At 36.7% G+C, this 24054-nt stretch overlaps 3 protein-coding genes across 6 annotated transcripts; 1 reads left to right on the forward strand and 2 right to left on the reverse strand.

Moving 5' to 3' along the window:
• Positions 1-69: 69 nt before the first annotated feature.
• LOC113670623 (RING finger protein 215) lies at positions 70-6821 on the reverse strand. The gene is made up of 11 exons (XM_027186790.2): positions 6507-6821; positions 5362-5517; positions 4521-4592; positions 3811-3896; positions 3303-3360; positions 2927-3019; positions 2563-2634; positions 2188-2235; positions 1674-1838; positions 881-983; positions 70-423 (listed from the first exon to the last, which is right to left on the reverse strand). Exons 1-11 carry the CDS (start codon positions 6714-6716, stop codon positions 224-226), a joined length of 1263 nt encoding a protein of 420 aa, XP_027042591.2. The 5' UTR covers positions 6717-6821; the 3' UTR covers positions 70-223.
• A 571-nt stretch (positions 6822-7392) lies between these two features.
• Positions 7393-12996, reverse strand: LOC113670607 (uncharacterized). The gene is made up of 6 exons (XM_027186770.2): positions 12581-12996; positions 11945-12102; positions 11482-11534; positions 10884-11045; positions 9362-9451; positions 7393-8970 (listed from the first exon to the last, which is right to left on the reverse strand). The coding sequence occupies exons 1-6, from the start codon at positions 12915-12917 to the stop codon at positions 8787-8789; spliced, it is 984 nt and encodes a 327-aa protein (XP_027042571.2). The 5' UTR covers positions 12918-12996; the 3' UTR covers positions 7393-8786.
• Positions 12997-13109: 113 nt separating this feature from the next.
• On the forward strand, positions 13110-23329 carry LOC113670615 (MAP kinase-activated protein kinase 5). Of its 4 annotated transcripts, none has more exons than XM_089189549.1 (15): positions 13110-13203; positions 14120-14193; positions 15416-15491; positions 15983-16080; positions 16767-16875; positions 17108-17197; positions 17833-17928; positions 18262-18342; positions 18705-18892; positions 19503-19626; positions 20001-20140; positions 20586-20725; positions 21975-22091; positions 22177-22298; positions 22864-23329. In XM_089189549.1, the coding sequence occupies exons 1-14, from the start codon at positions 13165-13167 to the stop codon at positions 22248-22250; spliced, it is 1446 nt and encodes a 481-aa protein (XP_089045675.1). In that variant the 5' UTR covers positions 13110-13164; the 3' UTR covers positions 22251-22298; positions 22864-23329. The 4 variants fall into 4 exon arrangements, with proteins under 4 accessions (XP_089045675.1, XP_089045674.1, XP_089045676.1 ...); XM_089189551.1 differs by lacking the exon at positions 13110-13203 and adding an exon at positions 13361-13464; XM_089189548.1 differs by having other exon boundaries at positions 22177-23329.
• Positions 23330-24054: the final 725 nt, after the last annotated feature.

The raw sequence follows: 24054 nt of genomic DNA on the forward strand, positions 1-24054 counted from the left end.
ACAATATTTTCCGAGAATGGTATGGTAGCGAAGGATAGGGAGAATCGTCCATACCACGAGAACTCTTGGGTGAATCAAAAGAGCTTCACTGCTTTATTAAGTGAATTCCTTTACACCATGATGAATCAAATTATCTAGAATCTCTAACCGAACATTTCTATATTTCCAATACCTTAAGCATGTCTTTCGCAAACCCCTTCCAAAATGCTCAAGACCTGAGAATCTATATCCTGGTTCCACGTCGGAAAAACTCGTTTGTATCACAGTTAGCATTTGACGACGCAATATTGTTTCTTTGAGTAGAGCACTTCATAGGAGACGTTCGAAGTGTCCCCAGCTGCCGCTGAACTGTTTCGTTCTCCACAGTCTCCGTCATGTTGTTTCTTGTTATGTGGTATTTGGTATCCAAACGACAAAGCCATTCTGATTTTAAACAAAACAGGTTGAGTTCATACATTCAGGTTGAGGGATTAAACACTCACTCAATCTAGAGAGGAAACAGTAGAGTGAAATTTTCAAAAGCTTCGGGAGTTGTGGAATTTGCCTTTTTAAGGATCCAGGTTGCCTATGGGGGCCTATTCTGTCGGTGACGAAACACTCAGATTTTGAACAAAAAACTGTCGAATTAAAAGCAAACGTTTCAAACTGTTCCCATAATTTCAGGTTTAAGAGTTATGAGGTCAGTTTGGATAAAAGAGGATCATTGCAAAATTATTACGGACAATTCTCTAACAAAAGTGACTCATATCTAGGAATTGACAAAACTTGACAAAGGAACTTCTCGCAGATAAGAACGCTCAATGATTAGATTAAGACTTAAGATGAGAACAATTTTCTCAGGTGAACGGATTTATTACGTAAAAAGTGACATAGCTCTAACCTAAAATGTTTCCTTTACACAATGGACAGGTCCTCTTTGCCAGCAACCAACGATCCACACATTCACAATGGAACTCGTGACCACACGGCAAAGTGCGCACGAGCTGAAATAAGTTGAATTAAGGTTACAATTCCTACAAACTTTACTTTGCAATTATATCACATTTTATAGTCCATTACCCTAGCTATCTATCCATGGATGATGTTAAAGCCAAGCCAGAAGTAGCAATTTTATTTTGAGTGTCTCAAAGCAATCCAAGATTGCATTAATTCACTACGATACACTATTATGATTGGTTTTAAATAGCTGCGCCCATCCTTCTCAATCCACAATTAAATTCAGAATTAAATTAAATGATGACTTGGGCACTTGCACTCTACCACACTTTAGGTCCGTTTTATTGACTTACTTTCAGTTCTGCAACCGACCCTTACGACCTAACATCAGTATGTATATTCTCCATACTGTTCTCTATATATTTCCTGAGGTGTCAACAGGGAGAATTTGTTTCACATTCGAGAGCTTTAGTTGCTGCTCATTTCCTAAATACTCGTGACCTTAATGTTTGATTTAGGGTTGATAATGTAAGGAGAAATTAGATGCTGGTCACTCTTAGGAGTCGAAGGGTTAAAGCTCTATCGCATTATTGGCCTTTTTCCGGTTTTACTATATACAGTTAACTGAGAAAACAGAATGGCTGAAAAAGTTGTTAGGAGGGAAAGAAGAGGAAGTAACATTTTACTGACGGTACGTCCTGGACAAGCGTCGGTCATTCTGTTTCATCGATTCTTACCTGGTTATTTTGAAACTCATCTAAACAAACAGCACACACTTCAGAATCTCTCCTCTCCTGTTCAACTTGTTTAATAGCATAACGAGACGAGTCTTTTACTCTTCTTCTGAATTTTCTTATCTTTAGTTTCGCTATGGCTTCGACTGCCTCTTGTCTTAGCATTTCCTGAAAAGATCCAATGGTGAGGAATTTTTATTATTACAGTAAAAAAAAGTGATTTTTGATTGAAACTGGAAAGTAACCTTGGTTGCATTTTCTTGTTTTACTTCCTTCTTTTATTGGTTTAAAAACTTCGCGCCATCTTCTCCACCAAACCAACCAAACTGAAATAAGGTGCTCCTTTGTAAACTACGTTGTGTTTTCCTGTATTTGATGTCGATTACAAGTACCCGACGCTTTGAGTTAATTCGCATTGGTCTCTTCTGACATTCTTATTTGTTCTGATTGGCAGTCGACAGTAATAGTTGCAGTTAATCAAAAAGCGCACTTGCAAAAATTCGTGTGGATTCCTTACCTCTTTTTTGGAAATCCAATAGTTATGAAGAAACTGGCTAAGCTGAGTCTGTCAAGTCAAGCATAAAGGAAAGTTTCTTACTCTAGGCTTACTTTAGCTTTTCCCAAGTGGAATCTTTCTCTCTTATCTTGCCTTTACAGAATATTCCTTAAAGTACATCGTCATGTAATACTTAGGTGGTCCTCTTTACAGTGGCTGCCTTGTCACCATACTTGATGAGATGATGCATCATTTTTTCCAATCTGCTCCGTTTTTTTGGTGTCTACATTAGGTGTTGTGCTCATCAAACCACCCGCGTAACATTATGTCAGTGAAAATCTTTCTTTTTCTTTATGAGAGGGAAAGCTAAAAATTCTGTGATCTACATTAACGTACCTTGAAAACTAAAAGACAGAACAGCATTGACGCAAAGAACACAGCAGAGCTGGTGAATTGAGAGTTCACCTCCTAAGAACAGAAAAAAAGATAGATGATATTAAGTGTATTTTTTCAACTTTATCTATTTTAAATACACATTACTTAGTTGATCTACATGTTCCAAAAATTTGCAAGTATTATATAAGCTAGGTTATTCTTGCACAAGTGGGACACTGTGAAACGTCCTAATATTGAGAAAGAAATGTATGCGGAATTGTACAAAGTGAGAGATGTAAAGAGTTTGAATGGAAATGACAAACTTGAAAGTATATAATTTGAAAGATGTTTATGAGACAAACGGTAATGACACTGAACACGTTACCTCTGAGCTTTTTTCAGGGTTTCCCAGGCAAACCACACCTTCCCATCCACTGGGCCGACCACAGGTAGCCCAAAGTGTTAGCGTGGAAAGTAACTAACAAGACATAAGAAATTCTATCATGGTTTAACCCTGAAATGTGTGTTGAATCTGCCAGCCAGGATTTGACAGAACTGACAAAACAGAACTGAAGATTGTTGCCTTTTGATTGCCAAGGGGACAGCTAACGAGAATTGTGCAGCTTTATAGAGATAAATGTTGATCCTAGTCTGTGTGTGGGGAAAAGAAATTGCTTGCCATCTGCAACAATCATTGATACTTAGAGCAGTAAAAAAATAAACATAGTTTACTTATCATAAACTTATGGTCTTGAACTAACCTTTAATTCAACCACAGATGAGTTATGGGAAATCTTTGCTCTCAGATTGTGTTTTCCACTGTACATACAAGGATATAGAAGTTTTAGTACAGTTATCAAATGATCAAAGGCATATCAAAACACCATGGCACTTGCTCATCAAGTTTCAGTTGTAAGATGTTGCAAAAACCAACAATGGTATATAAAAAAAACTATTTATAATACAGCTAGATGTTTCAATAAAGAATACTTTCCCACAGTTTCAAGGAGTAAGGCAAGAGTTTTGTGTGGAGGATTCCACAATTAATCTCCAAGCTTCTTGGAATTATAAAAGGTTGCTTTGGTTGTACAAATGATTAATTTTCATACCAAACAGGGGTGGGGAGGGAGTAAGGGGGTTTGTTTAATCCAAAAACCCTGATAAAATTATGCCTTTAAGTTTATTGCTTCCAAATTTTAGATTATATTACTGACTTGTACAAAGAAAAAAAAAATGAAATATCAGTGGTTTGATTATTGGTAAACTTACTTTTTGAGAGCCTCCAATACTTTAGAAACACTTTTAGTTCCATTTACCATTATGATGGGTCTTGAAAACATTTGAGCTAAGTCAAGCTACAGTAAAAACAGAGAGTTTTAGATGCTAAATACCATAGAACTGTGTCATTCTGCTGATAACATAAACTTTACACAAGTGGAGGAAGTTTTGTGGGCTACCTTTCTGGGTAATAGTGAACAATGGTTCCCATTTTTGGCTGTCAGTAACCTGTCGGTCAACTGTTGGCCAACAGGTTACCGACACATTACCGACAGTCAGTAATGAAAACAGAGTTGGCCAACTGTTGGCCAAGTGTCAGTCGACAGTTGGCCGACAGTTGGCCAACAGTATCTTTTGGGAACTGTTCTTCACTTTTACCCCTTTCTGTTTCATTTTTGCATTTTTTGTCTTTTTTTCCAGGCTTAAAACATGTCAGTGACACAAATATTTATGTTTTAACCCTCCTAACTGTCTTTCCTTCCTTGTCTGCCAATATCCTCCAATAACAAGCCTAAAGTACCATACCAAATGAAGTGAATAGTGAGTTTCAGAATCTTTTACAAATTGAAGAGAAAAACCTAAGTTACTGTGAAAACAAATATTCAACTTTCTGTGGCATTTTTCCTTCCTTTTTTTTTACGCACCAAGATACCTTTGATCCAAAGGGTTACCAAATGCATTTCAGATTACATAACACATACCTTTCTAAACACTCTGTGATTCAAAGTTATGATAATTATTGCTGATGCACCCAGTAACATTGCTTTCTTCACCTTAAACACAACAAAGTTATGTTGAAGGCCAAAGTTTTGATGATCATGATCATTGCAATGATCCATAAAATACTTTCCATACGATCAAATGCAACCCAGACCTGTATCTACTTTTACAAAAGTAATTAAAAAGCATTCATAAATGTACTATAATTATGTACCTTAATCATAGAGGATATATTTATTTAATGGTAACATTGTGATATTACACTTGATTATGCTCAATAACCATAAGTAGGAGGCATAGTAGCTGTGTCTTTAGGTGTTAGTGTAGGTTCAGGGCCACCTTAATTTAATAGTCTAGGGAGGTTCAGCACTTAAAACACAGATCTTCAAAGATAACTGTGCAAGAAATTGTACCTTGATATGCAATTTGCAACTCTTAAATGAAAAGGGGTTATGAAAGGGTGTAGTGTGGTTATGGTAACTTTTTAGGGGGCAGACTGATATCAACTCTCTGGGCACTGATTGGGAATTGGCTCTACAGTATTTTTGTGGAGAAAACAGAAAATCAAAATTGTAAATCAAAGAATAAAGCTGCAAATGAGTGACATTATTTTAGGACACTTTTACCATCCTTTAAAACCTAAAAAATCAATAATAATAATAATAATAATAATAATAATAAGGAAATGATAATAAATAATAACAATATATAAGAGTTGAGCTAAGTACTGAATGACTTGTGTCTTCAGACTACTGTACAGCAAAAAGGAAAAAAATAAATAAAACTTGACCAGGAAGTAAACAGTGAAAGATCACAATTTACCCTTTCCAAAACAGGACAGAACTTTGATCCACGAGCATTGTAATAATCCAGGACAGGAATGTGAATAACACCAATCCAGCTCTGTGTTTCATCTGTTTGAGGGCTTTGAGATTCATCTTGGTCTTGTTCAGAATCATCTGGATCACAAGCATCTATCTACACATAGTCAGTTGCACTTTTTAAAAATTAGTATGCATTTAGTATTTATCCTGATTTATGGCTTATTCACTGTATGCTTACCTTATCTATTTAACAGTAGATTCCATGTTGCCATGCATCTGGTCAATGATAGATTACGGATAACATATTCAAAATGTGGGTTGAAAGAAAAGTGTCACATGAGGAGCAGCCAACTGTGTCAACAAGATGTTCTTATTATATTTTGACATCCTCTGTGGTCTACTAATGAACAGACCCACTGCAACATAGAATCTATTTGATTTAATTATGTATTAAAAAAGCAGAATGTGAAATCATCTCTACATCTGCTCTCCAGTAGATCATAGGTAGGGACCAATCAAAATTCATGTGTAATTCAGCTCATCAAAAATAAACATGTGGGATTACCAATAAAGAGCGAAAAACTTCTTAGAGATCAATATGATTAAAAATATATAATAAATATTGCTGCTGGTCTTTCCCCCAAGTTTATTGCATTTCTGATTTCATTGATTTCAGGAGGGTTACCTGGGTTACAGTTAACCCTTGAAAAACTGAGGCAGATCTTTGAAAGTATATTCATTTAAAGGTTGAAAAAACCCAAGCCATTTGCTGCAAACACTTGGTTCTCCGTGGTTTCTTAATTCTCCCTGGGAAATTTAGATGAATTTGTTACCGACAACTTCATTGAAATTCGAAATATCCGAAAGATAAATGAAAGATTATTGTTGCTCACCCATAACACACCTCGTTATTGAATAAATAAGGATTTCCCATGTAAAGTTCTTTATTTCCTATCGTTTCGATCGATTACCGGCCCCGAGAATGACAAATAAATAACACCATTGAACAATGCAATTTTACATATTTTCAAAAAAAACGTCGTAATATAAAAACAACATCACTGATCTGACCCTCCCTCACAACCGTGGAACACAAAATCGTATTTCAACAATGCAAAGAGTTATCGCATCGAGTTACCTTACCTCATTTAACTCTCCTTCGACCTGTTTTATCGCGCCGATTCTGGCGAACTTTCCGACAACATTTACAAACGAGCTGTTTTGTCCGTCTTCACTTTGGCTCATCACATCGATAAACGCGTTGTCAACGTCACCCAATACAAGCACAGTGAAGCAAAGAACGTGTAGAAAACAGTTCAGGAATTTGGATAGTGAAACTCGTAGTGAAAACATTACAAACACAGCGATTACATAAGTCGAATTTAAATTCACTTACTCGCCATATTCCGGATGTTTATGTTTTCTTTTCTAAGCAGGCTCAGCATAAACCTGTTTGTCAGCGGTTTGTTATTTGCTTGAATAATTTATAAAGTACGCAAGTGGACAGATGAACTATGGGCGTGGACGGATGCGCGTGTTCGGGTTTGGACAAAATGAGGAGTAAAGTAGCGTTCTGAGAAATGTATAACAGCTTAGTAGGGCGAGCAGAATTTCTTAAGAAGTGAATATGAAAGAGTGAACGACGAAACGTCAATTTACTGATGCGTAAATATTTTGTGTGGCCATAATTAGAAAGTGTTAGGAAACATCTATGACTTAATTACACTAAATACCTTAAGCTTTTAATCAGTGACTCGAGCTTGATTGAAGATTTCACATTTTTACTCCCTCATGCCACTCTAATAAAGTAATCATTCGTCAAGGAACTAATGCTCTTAGCAATTGTATTTTACAGTCTAAGTTCATATGTATTTAGCAACTACCAAAAGTTTCTTCATTTTCCTTTTACGAGATAGAACGAAGGCCAATCCTTTAAGTGACTCGTGCAAAGGCGACATCTGAAGGATCAACCTTCCCAGGAAATAAGCGTGTGCTGTCTTCCATATTCACACACAAATGGGAGAAGTGGTTAAATCTATTTTTCAGTAAATTTATTAATTGTTCATCTCAAAATATGACCTAAGAAATACTGATATTTCAATTCAATGTTATTCAGGTGAGATCCTTAATCTACAGGTAACTTAACATGTTATAAAATTATCACTTTGTTGCATTGTTGACATGAAGTGGTGTATGCTATTAAAAAATAATTAAAGCTCGAACCATAGCATAAACAATCCAAGGAAGTAAACTTTTCTTAGAATGAGCTTTCTAATTCACTTCTTGATTTGTAATCTTTAAGCGTGTTTTTTTTTAATAAATTGCAATTTTACCGTGTTTTACATCCCTTGTGCATAATCTTTGAAATATTACTTACTCAAGACTGCATTCCCCTATTGTTATTGTTTCTTCCCACATTAACTATTAACAACAAAAATAGTTAATCATTAGTAGCACTAAAATTTAACCCAATTAATACCCTCAAATATAATACTAAGTTCATTCACCACATAGTCGGTCTTTCATCAAGGGATCCAGATACCTTTACCTCTGTTAAAATTTCTACTTTGGCTGATTTTCTTGTTATCAGCAGAATTTTGTTCTCTCTCATTTTACTTTACAACTCTGTAAACCCTGGAGCGTTGCAATGTATGTCACAGTGGAGAGAAGTGGGTGACTGGGTAAAAAAATTACCAGCAAGGTTGGTGAGATCTCAGTAAAAAATATCAACTCCCTAAAATCTGGACTAGCCCACCCTCTAGTTTGAAAGATAGAAACAAAATGTGTTCAAAAGAGAGAGAATAACATATTGTGAACTGAAGGTTTAGACAAAAGAGAGTAGCACAGGAGAAATATAATAACAGTATTGTTTGGCACTTATATAGTTACTCGTAGAAAACCTTTTCTGAATCTAGCATTTCCTTCCAGGTTTTTTTTTCATTGGACAATGTGCACACGGTATTTCCATGGAATTAAGAGTAGGTAATCTTGGTCTGTACTTTAATTCTTAACTACCTAGATCTGATCGTTAATTCTCCCCTCTAGCTGCTTCACATTTTAATGTAAACTTGTTACATGAATTTGGTGTTGGATGAGGATGACAATAGTCTATTTTACAGTTGTGTGCTTGGTTGCCAAGCCTTTGAACAAGAGTGAGGCTAAGGTTGACCTTGTTATGATAAAAACCTTGCTGCTTTTCAAATGCAAATTTCTTTGTTATCATGCTAACTAGATACTGGTCTCTATCACAACAAGATCACCTTCAGCCTCACTCCAAATCAAAGGCTTGGCAACTAACTACACAACTGTAAATTGTCCTATTTTAACCTGATAAGTTTGAGCATTCTCACTACCTGTTTGCTGTATTATGTAGGGATATTGTAAGGGGAAGTTATATGTCAATCCCGTCATAGAGTTAAAGGGTTAAGGACTCTCAAAGCCAGAGTCAGCCACTGTAATATTTCCAGATGGACTGCTTGATGGACTACGTGCATTATGAAATTTCTTTATCAGTTCCATGTTGAACAAAGAATAATTTTCATCCTGTGCACTGTTACTTTCCCTCCTTCTTGCCCTGGATAGCTGATAGGGAGAATCATCTGAGGAACTGCCAGAGGAAAAGAACATTGAGATAAGTTAAGTTTTCATGAAATACATAATATGATGGCCATCTTCTGGGACTTACTGAATACTTACAAGAAAAATGGTGTTGTCTTGCCTTGGGACATGAATTTAACTTAGAGCAAATATGTAAACCCAATTATTTGACTTATTTGACTTTTCTTGGGCATAATTATACCACGGTTACTTAGAATACATCATGTTAACTCTGTATTACAAAAAGGGAAAAAAGTCTGAATGTGAAGATGGGTAATCAAAAGTAAACAAATTATTTTGATCTAGGTCAAAGAGGAAAGAATAGAGACAATGAAATTGTCAGTTCTTGTTTCCAGTGGTGAAATATCTGCAGTTTTGTTGACAGTTCTTGCCCAACCTACCTTCTTGTAGCTTTTAAGCTATCTCTGGCAGCTGCAATATCCTTCTGCTCTATCACTGAAGTTTTCATTGACTGTATGCTTGCATTGTTACTGTAGAAATAAATTGAAAGGTAAACTGCAAGTAATGACTGAAGGTAGCCAACAAATTCAGGTTAATAACTTCCCAGTATGAAATCATCAAGGGTAATTAAAAAGGAACTGACATGATAACAGTCAAGTTCATTCAGTTTTACTAGTAATATAGAGCCACCTAAGACTTAACTAAGCTGAGAATTTACCCCAGACACACCCATAACAAGTCTCTCCTCAAGGAACAATTAACATCTTTCAAAGAGAAACTAAAAAATTAAATTTTAAAACAGCAAGAACACAAAAAGTTCATGAAACTGCCAATGCAAACAGCTTCAATCTTCCTCAAATTTTGTGCAAATATGCAGTTTCTTATCATTTTCAAAGATGGTTTATGTTTCTTTAATTCCCTCAGTTGGATTGGAATTTGGTGGGGGCTGCATTTATGCATGCAGCTGAAAGAAAAAAATCTACCATCTTTCTTATTCTATTTATGTGACGTTGTGGCTTTGTACAGCAACAAACGGGTCTTGTAAACATAAACAAACGATACTTTTAATCCATAAGTCGGTTCACTGAAGACTCGAGTACAAGATCGCGAGCACATGTAAAATCTGGCATCCTATTGGATAACAACTATCACGTGACGTTACAATTTATAAAACATGATGCAATCTACATTACTGATCCTAGCTGAATACAGAACACATGTCATATTCACTTTGTAATTGGTATTGCTCTCCATAGAGTCTCTAAGGCTCCGTGGTAGAGCATCGAAATGCAGAATCCAAAAGGCCTGAGGTTCCATTCCTCACAGGGACTCCGAATTTTTTTCCTTTTCCCACGCTCATGACAAGATGAAAAACATCTTTCTCTATTTCTTTACCTAACTTAAAACTCACTATCTTTCTAATTCTATTTATGTTTAAAGTGTAAATCATAATCCCTAAATCTGTCAAGATTTGATCAATGGGATACTTATCTTGAATTACTAAATCTAAAATTATTTTAAATTAGCACACTGAGTGATGATAACTCCTAGGTAGCCTAGTTAAAACCTAAACTTGATTTACTGGTATGCCTTCCAAATGTAAGATAAATCTCATGTTCATAACATTAGACCCACTAGTTATTTGTAGACTTTTAACTACTTATAAATTCCCTTACCTATGCATATAATGATATACAGTGTTGGATTAAAAAAAAAAACACTGAGTTTATTCCTAAATGCAAAAATAAGCTTTATGAAGTGGAGTGCATATAGTGCACAAGGGCATAGCTCCTCCTGGGGTACCTGTGACCCTTTCCCCACTTTGTAAGCCTTTTTTTATGCAAAAAATCCTCAATATTCAGGTGGTGAAAACTGGCAAATACCCTCTGTTTGACACAGTGACCCTCCCTTGAAAATTATGGTTATGTTTACTGATGCAGGTTTCAGTCAAAGTGCACATACTTGACATTATTTTCTTTCAATTCTGATGATGCAGGCTTGGTCTGCTCAGAGGCTTTGTCCCGCAGTTTTCTCCTTGGTGAGACATTCCTTATTGCCTGCAACAGTCTTCTTTCATGACTAAAAGTTCCCGAAGGTGTTTCAGGGAAATCTGATTGTTTTACCCTGTGGAGAGATTATCATGTGAAAAAGAAATTTATAAACTTGAGTCTGGTATTACATGTAAGCTCACCATTCTACTTTATTATTTTCTTTGATCTTCATTTTACTCATTGTATTGATAAATATCATATCCTTTACCGGTTATAAGAAGTCTGTTATATTTAACTTGAAATTCTTTGTCCGTTGCTCTGTCACTGTAACTCTCTCCACAAAAACTGAATCAAATTGATTTATTAATTATGGAAGTGACTAATGCGTAGACCCTTCTTGCATTGTCAACATTGTGCAATTCTGTAAACAGATGTGGAGAATGGGTAAACTTAGCAATAAAAAGGTGATATCTTGATGCAAATTCAAATTCTCCAAGCAAATTTTTGAAAAAAAATTAAGCTGGTAGAAAGGAGATGTTCTGATCAGATTTAATTACTTATTAAATTACCTGACAGGAATGTTTAGAGTCACTGGAGAAATCAACTCTTGTGAAGTTGTAGACTAAAATTAAAATACACAAATTATTCAGTTTTTTGTCTCACTGGTTGTAAAAAAAATAAGAAGAGAACCCAGAGTTCATCCCCTTAAAAAAATACAATAAATATAATCTGACAATCTGAGTTTGTAAATGGAAGACCTGGAAAGTCACAGAACTCTACAAATAACAATATCAGTTTCAAGGCATGGGAAGTCATGGAAACTTATGATGCACCAACAAATATATATATATTTATTACATGACTGCTTCCACATTTATTTTGGGAACAACACTTTGACTGTAGGTCATGGAAAACATCATGAACATCCAGGTTTTGTGTTTTATGGTTTTGAAAGAGCATAAGAGTTAGAAGATTCTTTGTTATATCTTTCATTACTGAGAAAAGCGAAATGTAAAATACTTTTTGCCTTACCATGTTAATGATAGGGGGAGGTGGTGGTGGTGGAGGGGGTGGAGGGGGTGGAGGTGCACTCGGTGCTGGTCTTCTTGGGGTGCTTGAGGCTATAGGATCTTTGAGTTTTCTTTTTTCTGCCAGCCTTCTAGAGAACCTGACACCTGTTTTCTTGCCATCTTAACAAAGGGTAAAGAAATTTTTTCTCATGATTTACACGTAAATAGAGAGAACCATGGCTAAGAGAATCGTGCAGGAAACTGTACATGAAATTGTAAAATTGATGAATCAATAAATTAATGATTCGTTATTCAAATAACTATACTGGATCCTATATTTTTATCATCGCATGACTTGGTAATAAGTCATAGCTAAATATTGTAGCACCATCGTCATTGTTATTATCATCATATTTACTGTATCTACTTAGCTTTTACTTCTACAAACAAACGATCATCATACAATTATTCAAAATTTAATTCAAATATTCACTTATTCATTCATTTAACCAGTCATTTAATCAAAGACCCTTTACTTACTATACACGTAAAGTAAATAAAATTAGATCAATTAATGAACCCTTTGGTTCTAATAGTGACGCTTTTGATGCCATAAAATTTAATACTTATTGACTTTCATGAGCAATGATTGACGAACCTTGAGCATAGTCATAAGCGGAAGCCATTTCATGCTTTAAATTTTCGAGGTCTTCCTGACACTGTTCAGGGGGAAAGTATTTCTCCAAGTAACCATCTTGCAGTTTGTTCATCACCTTTACTTTCATGAACTGCAGCAACTTTAGATTGTCAGCTTTCTTTCGTCGCACGATCTTATAATATTCGTCCGGGTTTGAATCAAGATGATTCATCAATTCTTGCAGTGCAGCCCGCGTAGTTTTTGCTGAGTGCTGATCATATTCTTCAAGTGGAATTTTTTGACAAAATACTACTGGTAAAGGAGATGGCTGATCGAATTCCTCAAGAATCTCGGCCATTGGAATAAAAAGAACAATTTGTAAACTACCAACGAATTTTACGATCCGCGTGTTTTGATTTCGAATAATTGCGCTCCTAACCTCGCTTCCATGCAAGTCTAACACGCAATGTTGTCTCGGTACGAACCAATCAAAACTCAGATATTTATGTTCAGACGGTACTATATGTATGCGGAAAACTTCAGAACGTATCCTTGTTCTTGTATGAGAAATAAGATATATCACCGTCTGGGAAGAGAATTCTAAGATGGCGAACGCGTCACGTCGAGAAGAACTGCAATTTAAGGTATCCATTTTAAATCGTCTTTTAAATGCTTTGCAAAAGTGTGGTGGGAATTAATCGCGAATCATATGGGTTTGTTCTTTCTGAAAGTTTTTCTCGCGATGAGTGGTGCTCATACATATTTATTAGCTAGAAGAATAGTTTCTATGCCCGCGCTAGCGGGGGCTTTCACGTTCAGAAAGAGAACTAAGGAATAAAATTTGAGGCTTTGCGATTAAAGAGTGACTGGACGTTACCTAATCAATACAGTAACCAGCGCGTCTGGTAAGTTGAAGTTCAAGAATTTTAAAGAGCAAGGAAAACTTCCTTGGACGGACACCAATTTTGTTTAGCTTGCTGTTCTGTGGTGGTGCAATAACCATGCTCTTCAAGTTATCCATGTATCAAACTGTTACTATACACTCAAATGACCGCTTCTTTAGAACGAGAAATTTCAGGGAATTAAATTTTAAGTGTCTGCAATGTAAAAAAAATTACTTGATAACCTTTTTGTAGTAAACTGTTCCATCATTCAAGGGAATTGGGTTATGTTAGATATCTTGCACAGTCATGTAATTTTCCACCCTTAAGTAGATACACTCATAGTACAGGAAGGTGAGAGGAATAACTCCGAAATATTAGGGGTCATGAAGTAGCGTTTTTAATAGTAGAGGGAACAGAGGTTTCTTATTCTTTTAGATTCATTCTTAGAAATAAACTGCAAAAATCAGTTAGATGATTGAGTTTTCATTGAGGAAAAAAGCTTATTTAAATAAGTACTACTTTCTATCTCCACACGTGCAGATTGTGGATGAAACACAACCCTTCAGAACTAAAATTCTTTTAATTGCAACTTTTGATGGGTAATGAATATTTTATTAATTTCATTATTTAGTGAGATATCTTTTTTTTGCTGATATGTTAAAATTTGTCATTACAGACCACACCATTAGAAGATGACTACACTGTTGATTGGAGCAAGAGGCTTGGTTCAGGAATCAGTGGGCCAGTTAGGTGTGTGTTGAGTAAAATATTTAAGAATAATAAAAATTGAGCAAAGATGATATTTTACCAGTCAAGAGGTCCAATCAAGTAAAATTTGGTGGCAGTAGCACTTGGGAAGTACAGTTGAACCTGTATTTAGAAGCACTGTATTAAATGGTGACCCTGTATAACTTGGTGGGTGTTCAAAGTCTTGAAATTTTTACCCCCAAATGACAGTAATTTCACCTCTTTTAAGAGTTCATCTCCATTAAGCAGTCATGGTCATTCTTTACTGAGTCCCAAAGGCCTGTTTGTATTGTCCTCTACCTGTGTTCAAGAGTCTCTTAACACAGGACCACTCAAATAAAACAAAGTATAATCTTAAATGTAAAATTTCATCCATATTTCCTTTCAAAATCAATGTTGGTAGTATTTTCAACTGAAGAAATGTTAAATGGTTTCCATGCTTACATCAGGCTATGTAAACATGGAAACCATTTTACATTTCTTTTATAAAATAACTAATGAAAGAGGAACGAAAACCATGTTTACATACACTTATGTAAAATGGTTTTATGGCCAATCAGCATGTGTACTATTTGAATTATTTTATAAAATATATTATACATTAATGGTCAATTATAGCACAGAATGACGTTTTTTTTATCATATTCTTTGTAATACCTCTTGTCTGTGGAACTTATATTAAGCATGCAACCTATATTAAGCAATCACTATGTTATTCCTTGTGGGTGACGGTTGTAGTTGTATCACTACACACCTTGTAAGAGATGTCTTTAATTTTGAGACTACACCCCCAGTAATTGGTCAGGTTTCCCTGAGAGGAGCCCTTCTATACTCTTGGGTGAAGAAAGGCACTGTGAAATTAGGTGTTTGTCAAAATAATTATTTTTAACACAGAGACCAAACAGGGCCTTGAACATGGATATTTAAATCAATGGATAAGTCTAGCATGATGAACATCAGGTAGCCACTTGTGCTGTAGGACAACAAATGAGGCACTTGAATTTACTTGGGAGTTCTATTTATGATTGGTACTCTTTGTAGTTGTATTTAAACCAGCTCCTTGTTCTGTTTGAATTTATCTTTGTTTGTGGCCAGATTTAAATCTGTTTTGCATTTTAAATGAAGACGTTTATTTGTTACAGTTCTTCTTTCTCAAGTGAAATAAGACTGTGTTGGATTTGATAAGATAGAAAATGAAGATACATTTTTATTTTTATTCCTCCAGGTTGTGCACGCATAACAAAACTGGAAAACGATTTGCCTTAAAATGTCTCATGGATTCTAAAAAAGCTAGAACAGAGGTAATTTCCATTTTGTCTTCTGCTTTATGCAGGTCAAGCATTCAATACTGGTTTATAAAAATTGATGACAGATTGCTCTGTTAGGTTAGGGAATGGGTGAACACGCTGCAGGGTTAATGAATGGTAAAGTTTTCAGTTTATCTTTATCAAACTGTAGAAGAATGGTGCAAGTACAAGTGGAATACTTAATCATTTACTGACTGCATGGAAACAATGATTAGGAGATATAAGCTATTCAAGACCCTGCCAGTCACCTTTAACCCTTTAATTCCCAAGATCTCATTAGTAATTCTCCTTACTGTCTGCCAAATGATTCTCATTATGTTAGTTTGGAGAATTTAGTATAGGATCAATTAATAATCCCTTAATTGATATTTTTCTTTATTCTTATCACTTGTCTGTATGATATTATATAGATGAAGTAAGGAGAAATTCTCTCTTGATCACTCATGGGAGTTAAAGGGTTAAAATGTATTGTTATCTTTCTTTAGGCAAAGGTGCACTACTTGTGCAGTGGTCATCCTCATGTTGTATCGGTAATAGATGTCTATGCTGTCAGCTTTAAATTTCCAGGAGAAATGAGACCTGTGTAAGTATGCAAGATTGGTGATCACGTGGAATAATTTGTAATTTGAATTCCTGTGTTATAGTTCTGTGGTGAAGCATCAAGAGTAATGATTGGATGGTCTTGATTGCATATAAATTTTCTTTTTGGTAGTTTGCTATTGTCAATGAGTAAAAGAGCATCATCAGAAACTTAGCATCTTTATTTTGGTGTAAATCCTAGTGGTGTGTAGGATGTCTGTCACTTAATTCTTGTTCAATGGCCCAGTGTTCATAAGTCTGAATTCGCTTTGCTTTAATGGTTGTTTTTATAGTTCTGCATGATTGTATAATTGTAACTAGCAGCACATGTTATCTTCTGTTTGACCTATGCCATGTTAAAGCCTTAGATTTGACACCTCTCAATATAAAATCAAAAGAAACTGTGTATGCTCATCATGTGTCATTAAATGAAACACACCATGTTTTGGAAGGAACAAGATATTTATTTCCAGTGTGCTCTTCACTGACTAAGATAAGATCCTTTCCTCAGTTTTGTAATACATATTGATACTGCTTGAGGATCAGAGTCTGCAATCTCCAGTTGTTTGAGATCATTCAAAGCCATTTTTGCCAAAGGAAATGATGGTAACAAGCTCTTCTTTGATTAGAGAGAGCAAAATTAAAGTCTTTGTTCTGTTTTTCTATTTAAGTTCACTCTGTTTATTTTAGTCCTAGAATTTTGATGGTTATGGAGTTGATGGAGGGAGGTGAACTGTTTGAGCTTGTTAGAACAAAAAGACGTTTCACTGAAAATGAGGCTGTTAATTTTACCAAACAGGTAAAGCTAACTCAATTTCAGTTGCTTCTAAAGAGGTGGAATTCCTGATCATGTGTTCATGTTACGTAGTTTATATCTTACATTTTCTGTTGTCTTGTAAGTTTGAAAAGATGTGAAGTCAAAAGTGAACCAAACATATTTTGTATTGTTATGATAAAAATTATGAAAGGGCAAGTATAAAGTTGAGTGTTGCCTATTGAGGACATGTATGATTGTTTTTACTTTTGTTTAGATTGCATTAGCAGTTTACCACTGTCATTCATTTAATGTAGCGCATAGAGATCTAAAACCAGAGAACTTGCTTCTTCTGGACAAGACTGAGGTAATGCTGTTGTGGGTTTACCCAACAATTTACTTTTAAAAAAGTTGGTCTGAGAACTCTAATCCTTAAAAAATTACTGATATTAGTCTAAGGTAGTAATCATTTAGCAACACATGATTTTATTTAACCTTTTAAACCCCAAGAGTGACCAGCATCTAATTTCTCCTTAAAGTAATACTGCTGAATCATTCAATAAGATCATGAGAATATAGGAAATGATTGCCACCCAAGAAGCTCTGATTGTTAAAGCAATTCTCCTTGTCAGTACCAAAGGAAATGTATAGAGAAGAGTCGGGAGAATATAGATACTGATGTTAGGGTGTAAAGGGTTTAAGAGAGTGTTTGTTTGTGATAACTTTTGAGCAAAAGTATTCCTACATCCTGAAAAATAAATCTAAATTGGGAAGATGTTCTACAGCTTGAGGCTCAGTACCAAGGGTGCTGTAGTGATGAAATCAATAGCTGAAAGCTGTGAAAAGGAAGGAGTCTCTAAGAGACTTTTTTGCCTGAAGAACAATATGTGTTGCTCAAAGTAACCAAGTGTACATTTCCATTTATGCCTTTTTCTTGTGCGAGGTGGTAAATGAGATATTACTCAAAGTTTATAGTTGTGTTTTCTGTTGTTCTTTACCCAGAAAGTAGTCATCAAGCTTGCTGATTTTGGTTTTGCTAAGATTGATCGTGGAGATCTTGTTACACCACAATTTACACCCTATTATGTGTCTCCTCAGGTATTGCACTTATGCTAAGTTTTAATATTTTTTAATACAATTATACAAAAATGGTTGAATGTAGAATGTTATTAAGCAATAAGAAGGCTGCTCATCATTTATTTTCTTTTAATACCAATTGAGTGTGTCTTTCAAAACTATAACCTTTTCAGGTTGTCTTTGGCAACACTTTTCAAAAAAATCTTGAACCTTTAAAGAGGTGCAAGCAGGAATTGCTATTAGTTTGTAAATAGTTTGTTTGACTTTAATTGATTACGAACAAAATCCTTTGAAGTGGTTGTGATTTTTACTTTTTGTAAAAAGTGAGTTTTGCATGAAATGATTGTTTTTTAGGTTCTGGAAGCACAAAGAATTCACCGTGCTCAGAAGTCAGGGAGATTTCCATTTTTATCGAAACCTTACACATATGACAAGGTAATGTATGCTGTTTCCGGACGGGAAATCATCCTCAACAGACACATGAATGAACTGAAAAAACAGATTATACTATTACTATCATGGATATATTCTGTTTTTTTATGCTCTGCAAATACTTATAGTCACTGTTGTGGAAATCATGCTATGAGTTATTTTGTTTTAGTTGAAAGCTGAAATATAGCCAGTAAAAAAGAAAATTGCTAATGGAAATGTTAGGTATTTTTCAATATCTATATCACTTATCAGCGTGATTCTTAAAACACTGTTATTTTGACTGCTTCTGTAATCCTCCCCCTCCTCCACCCGCTGCCCCTATATTTCCTCGACTAACTCAGTTTCTTGCCGTTTTGTGTCTGTAGAGCTGTGACATGTGGTCATTAGGCGTTGTTATCTACATCATGTTGTGTGGATATCCACCCTTTTATTCCGAGGTACCTCGTAAGCAATTGTCGCAGGGAATGAGGCGTAGGATTATGGCTGGGGAGTATGACTACCCCGACAAGGAGTGGTCAAAGATTTCATCAGATGCAAAGGATGTCATTGCCAGGTAAATACTAGGAATTCCGTGCTTTTAGATTGAATTGTTCTATTTGAGTTACTTTGAGATCCAGACAAAAAAATATTGGGCTCGAGGCCATGACGTACGAGCCGAGCGCAGCAAGGACCGTGCGTCATGAACGAGAGCCAAATATTTTCCTTTCCGGCCCAACCAAACTCAGTCAATAAGTATTTATCCTACGGTTACTAAATCTTTAAAAACTTTGACATTATGCTTCACCCTAACTAGGATTTAATTACATACGCAAGAAAGGCGCGCGTTGGATAACTGCAGAACATTTCAATTTTTCTTTTTTTTTTTCGATTAGTTTGAACAAGAAACCCATAATTCATCGACACAACTCGTTTTCTCAACAGTTAGCATTCACGTTCTCACCGAGAAAAGCAAAGCTGTGTGGGCGGGGCCGGAGGACTTTTTCTTAACCGGTCTAATCTAACCCGTCCGGCCCTACACACGACACCTTTCGTTATGGTTTTCATTATGGAGTACGTGAGCGGGCCTGTATGGGTTAAGTACGTGAGCGGGCCTGTACGGGTTATATGAAATTAATGACCGCTTCCTATTCCAGTCAGTCTTATTTCTATTTTGTTTTCTACAGCCTATTGCGAGTTGAACCTGCTCAGAGACTGACAGTCACAGACCTGCTTGAGCACCAGTGGCTTAATGAAGGAACTGTTTCGGATGTTCCACTTGATTCACCTTCAATTATCGTTGCAGATGAGGTTTGTCGCCTTTACAGAGTTTGAAACTGTAATTAGTCACCCATCGTGGTCTACCAGATGCACGAAATCTGGTTGGTTCCTTCACGTTAGCTAATTAATTATATCACGTGCTTGAATTTCTATCACGCGATTGTTGGAGAGGGCCTGGTGAAGCCAAATCTACCCAGGAGAATAAAAGGGTGCCTATGAATTGTCAGAGCTACCTGACGAAATGACGATGGTGGGGGAGGGGAAGTTACCTACGATAGACTATTGTACCATCCAGGGAGGTGAAGCAATAATTTTACTCGCTTCATGCACCGTCAACCGGACCAAGGTCTGGCTGTGTGTGTCTCTGGGTCTTTTGGTTATCCTTGGCTGTTGTGATTTTTCAGGAAGCATTTCGGGAGGCCATGAATGCGCATTCGGCTCAGCTTACGAAGATGAGGTTACCGGACCGCACAGTGGTACTGAAGGCTGTGACGAAGGCCAAGAACCCGATATTGATGAAGAGAAAGAACATGTTTAATCTCGGGTGAGAATGATCCGGCGCTCACTGATACTCGTGAACGTTGTGTCTCATGCCTTCCAAGCATTTGCTAATAATTTAGACAGTTGAAGCGGAATATACTGAGAAGAACGTTTATGTTTATAAGTGTTCCTAGTACTGTTTTGCTCCACTGCATTGTGTCTTTAGTATAGAAAAGCCGCGCCACCCTCTCAGCCAATCAGATGCAAAACTTAAAACCAACCGCGACTTGTTTATTCCCGTTTTCCCGCGCTTGAGGTCGTTTCCATACATTTCCTTTCATTTCTCATTGGCTCCTTGCGATGCTAACCTTCGTTCTGTTTTGATGTGGTGATAACCTTTGTCCCGACTTGCAATAATAGTTAGTTTGGTTGCAATTTTACAACACTCGTCGAAAGGCCCTACATCACTAATAACTGAATAATCTTTTGTTTTTTTCTCGTTTTTTCAGTTCGCTCTTCACCAGAAACAACGGGGCATCCGCATCGTCCACAGATGTTGATCGAACAAAAAACGATGCTTCTATCAAGTCCCTGAGAGACATCATAGCATTCTGTATGCTTCCTCCTCAGCCACCTGATGGCGTTACAGGTTGGTAGAGGAAATCTCATTTGAAGTGAACAAACGGCTTCTTCCCCCATGGGGGAGAGGGTGGAGATTTGTGTCGCCGCTCGCAGCAAAACAGTTGAGATGTTTCATCTTAAAGTGTATCTAGACACCACAAAATTTTTACCACCGATTTCTTTTGGCTCTCGCGACGGACTTCGCGTTGAAAGAAGGAATGCTCAGTGTTTAGGTCACAACCTTTGCCTTTTCACCCCCAAGATCTGATTGTTAATTCTCCCCTGTCACTTTTACACATTCCCTTGTAAATTAGTTACGAAAAGTTAGTGTTAGATCAAGATAATAACTTTTTTACCTGATAAATGAATTAAGGGGTAAGTTTACAAAGAAACTGTGGTGCTGCGTCGGTGGGATAGTATAGCAGGGTAATTTAGTATTGTCAACTGAGTTGGTAACGTAAATTGGCCACTGTAAAGAGTTTCAAAGCTGACGTTTCGAGCGTTAGCCCTTCGTCAGGGTAAATGGAGGAATTGTGGGTCGTGTGTGTGTGTTTAGATGTAGAAAATGGAGCTACGCTATTGATGGGAATATGGAGACGAGAAAACAAGAATGGATTAGTTGAATGAAAAGTGCTGGTTGATACCGTGGGTATCAAGAGTGCTGATTTGAAAGAGTTCTAGAGTTTTGCGGCTTTAGCGGTTTGGAAAGGGCTAACGCTCGAAACGTCATCTTTGAAACTCTTTACAGTGGCCAATTTACGTCATCAATTCAGTTGATAATACTAAATTACCCTGTTTTACCTGCTAAGTCTGAGTATTCTCATTAACGGTTTGCTGGAAAATGAATAGATATTATAGGAAGGAGTTACCTGTTAATCACTTCTGAGAGTCGAAGGGTTGATAGATAGCTCACGTGTGTATAAAGGTGCACGAGTTATTAGAATGTACTCTTTTCTGGCATCAAATGTATATTTTGTGTCGGTAGAACTCATAGCGGTTGAAAAAATGGCTACTTAGCTAGATCCGCGTTTGCGTATAGTTGCTGTAGCGAGGTAGATCTTTGTTTGACAGGCTCTGCATCACGGGAAAAAGCCTGCAAGACTTACAGGTTCGATTGACGTTTATGTTTTAGCTGCCAAATGACCTTGATCTTTCAGAACTTGTGGTGAATTACAAATGGTAATGTGTATTTTTTGTGTGTGTGTGTTCACTGCAAAGTCTGCACATGCGTCATATCTTAGAGCTTTCCTCTAACTTTTAGTTTTATTGGTACACAGAAACTTCCGAAGGTCCAAGTCCTGAAGAAGAACTGCAAAGTCTGGTTTCTCTTGCTTTAGAACAGAACCCAAAATCCCAGCGACTCAAAGAAGCTCTCGTCAAGCAGTCTTGGGATGGTACTGTTACTTCTGTTCATTTGCAGACTGTTAATGGCGATTTCAGTTGTGAATATTGTTTTCTTTGTTTTATTGCTTTTCGCAGGGGAGAAGTTCGCTGGATCAGTGGACAGGCGCATGCTAGCCAAAGACATTAGTGAAATCGTAAAGAAAATGTGACGTGTTGGAGGAACTGCTCTCAGAGTATATATAACCTCACGTATTCAGGTACTAATGAAGTCTTTGTGAAGGCGTTGAAGGATTTTCCGTTTTGGACCGTTGCCGAGAGCGAATTCGACTCTCTGCACACAAAGCGGCAAAGTGAGATGATCCAATCAGAACCAGCAGAAGAGCGTAGAATGCTTTTGGAATGAGTGGGTGGATATATACACGGCCTTCGAATGGGCGCGAAAATTCGCGCGCAAAATCAAGATCCGTTTCGTTTTTGCCAGTGCGCATGATTGGTTGAGCCTTTTCTGGTCGAACCAGTGGCTCAAATACATCGCCACATAAATTTATAGCTTTGAAAATTTACGAACAATTTAAAGAATTTTGCCTTATTACGTTATGTTTTACATGAAAATTCTCCTCTAATTCAGTCTAGTAGTTGGTTAGGGGTCGATCAGGTAACAGATTCTCCTTACAATTTAAAGTTACTTTCTTCACATAACACAATATTCTTAGAACCAGCCAGATGAGAGAAGTGCGGTCATCAGTTGAGAGTGAAATTATTCAGTAATGATTGGATTAGCGTCTTCAATTAATTTCCATGTGATTCTTTGTGATCACTTAGATGGTTTGGTCTGAAGAAATGAATTCCCACGCTTTGATTTGCACTGCACTTGAGGGATCGGATGTTAGCTCTTCAGAATTAGAAGGGTAGGCAGACGTGTTGATAGCTAGATTCCAGCTGTAACGAGGTGTGTATTAAGCTAGAGAGGGAAAGCACGGGAGAACATGTCGCACGCATCGCTCTTGCGATGGGAAAGGTCACTCATCACAGTTTTATTCTTGGAACTCTAGAAAAGCCAAACTTTTACCGGCCCTTCGTGATATTTTTTAGACAGTGGCATCGTTTTTATAGCATCAATGCCGGCTTCTTCCGGGTGATTCCTATCATATCTTCTTTTAATGATAATGAGTATATTTATCAGACAAAGAATTTCTGTATACGTTATGTATATGTATACTAAAATTATTTTTATCTTCCGAGAAAATTGGAATAGGAAATACCAAAATAAAGCGCTAATATATTTTGATGAGGTTGAAGTTTAAGACAAGCTCTCCCGTCGTTCTAGAAGTCACGGTTCTTTAACCCTCCTGAGAGAGGCTGGCTTCAAAGCTAATTTCTCCTGACAGTTTCACCCTTGAATCAAATATAAAGTTCATGAGAAGAAAGGATATGATCAGCGAGATTGCTCCAGATTGTGAAAAAAAATTCTCTTTTTCACCACCTTAGGAAATGTATATAGATAACAGTAAAGAGGAAATGTATACTAATTTCAGGGTGTAAGGGGGTAAATTTCTAAAGAAACTGTGGTGCTGCGTTAGTGGGAGAGTATAGCAGGTAATTTAGTGTTAACAACTGAGTTGAAAACGTAAAAACGTAAAGGGTAAAAAAGCTGGCGTTTCGAGCGTTAGCCCTTCGTCAGAGCGATTGGATCAGGGTGTAAAGGGTTGAGAACACTTTCGATTCTTTCGTCCCTTTCAGACAATTTTCCCTTCATGGTAACTCCATTGCGTCACTTCCTTTCGTATGACTGAAACTGGATTCATCAGTAAGGATTGACTTTCTGAACGAAACCGCTTTTCTGTAATCTTACTCGGGCAGAGGTACTCTAATTATTTCTTGGTTAGAAACTCGTCTTATTTGTACAAAACAAAGCAAGGAGAAGGCACATGCTTTGACATAGCCGCATTCATTGCTCGGGAAGGCAACGAAGTTCCTTTCCTTGTGTACCTTACTAGAGAGACATTCTTCCAG

The sequence above is a fragment of the Pocillopora damicornis genome, chromosome 12, assembly GCF_964200805.1.
Source record: "Pocillopora damicornis chromosome 12, jaPocDami1.2, whole genome shotgun sequence".
Classification (NCBI taxonomy): domain Eukaryota; kingdom Metazoa; phylum Cnidaria; class Anthozoa; order Scleractinia; family Pocilloporidae; genus Pocillopora; species Pocillopora damicornis.

Bases quoted from the DNA above. Each gene is read 5' to 3' on its own strand.
- LOC113670623 (XM_027186790.2), bottom strand. From the start codon at position 6,716: ATGTTTTCACTACGAGTTTCACTATCCAAATTCCTGAACTGTTTTCTA. The intron at 3,020-3,302 runs GTTAGTTCAAGA...ATGTCTTGTTAG, and splicing joins CATCTGTGGTTGAATTAAAG to TTACTTTCCACGCTAACACT. The intron at 1,839-2,187 runs GTAAGGAATCCA...GGATCTTTTCAG, and splicing joins ATTGGATTTCCAAAAAAGAG to GAAATGCTAAGACAAGAGGC.
- LOC113670607 (XM_027186770.2), bottom strand. From the start codon at position 12,917: ATGGCCGAGATTCTTGAGGAATTCGATCAGCCATCTCCTTTACCAGTA. The intron at 12,103-12,580 runs GTTCGTCAATCA...CCCTTTGTTAAG, and splicing joins CGCTTATGACTATGCTCAAG to ATGGCAAGAAAACAGGTGTC. The intron at 11,535-11,944 runs GTAAGGCAAAAA...TTTTAATTTTAG, and splicing joins CTCCCCCTATCATTAACATG to TCTACAACTTCACAAGAGTT.
- LOC113670615 (XM_089189548.1), top strand. From the start codon at position 13,165: ATGGCGAACGCGTCACGTCGAGAAGAACTGCAATTTAAG. The intron at 16,081-16,766 runs GTAAGTATGCAA...TGTTTATTTTAG, and splicing joins CCAGGAGAAATGAGACCTGT to TCCTAGAATTTTGATGGTTA. The intron at 20,141-20,585 runs GTGAGAATGATC...TCGTTTTTTCAG, and splicing joins AAGAACATGTTTAATCTCGG to TTCGCTCTTCACCAGAAACA.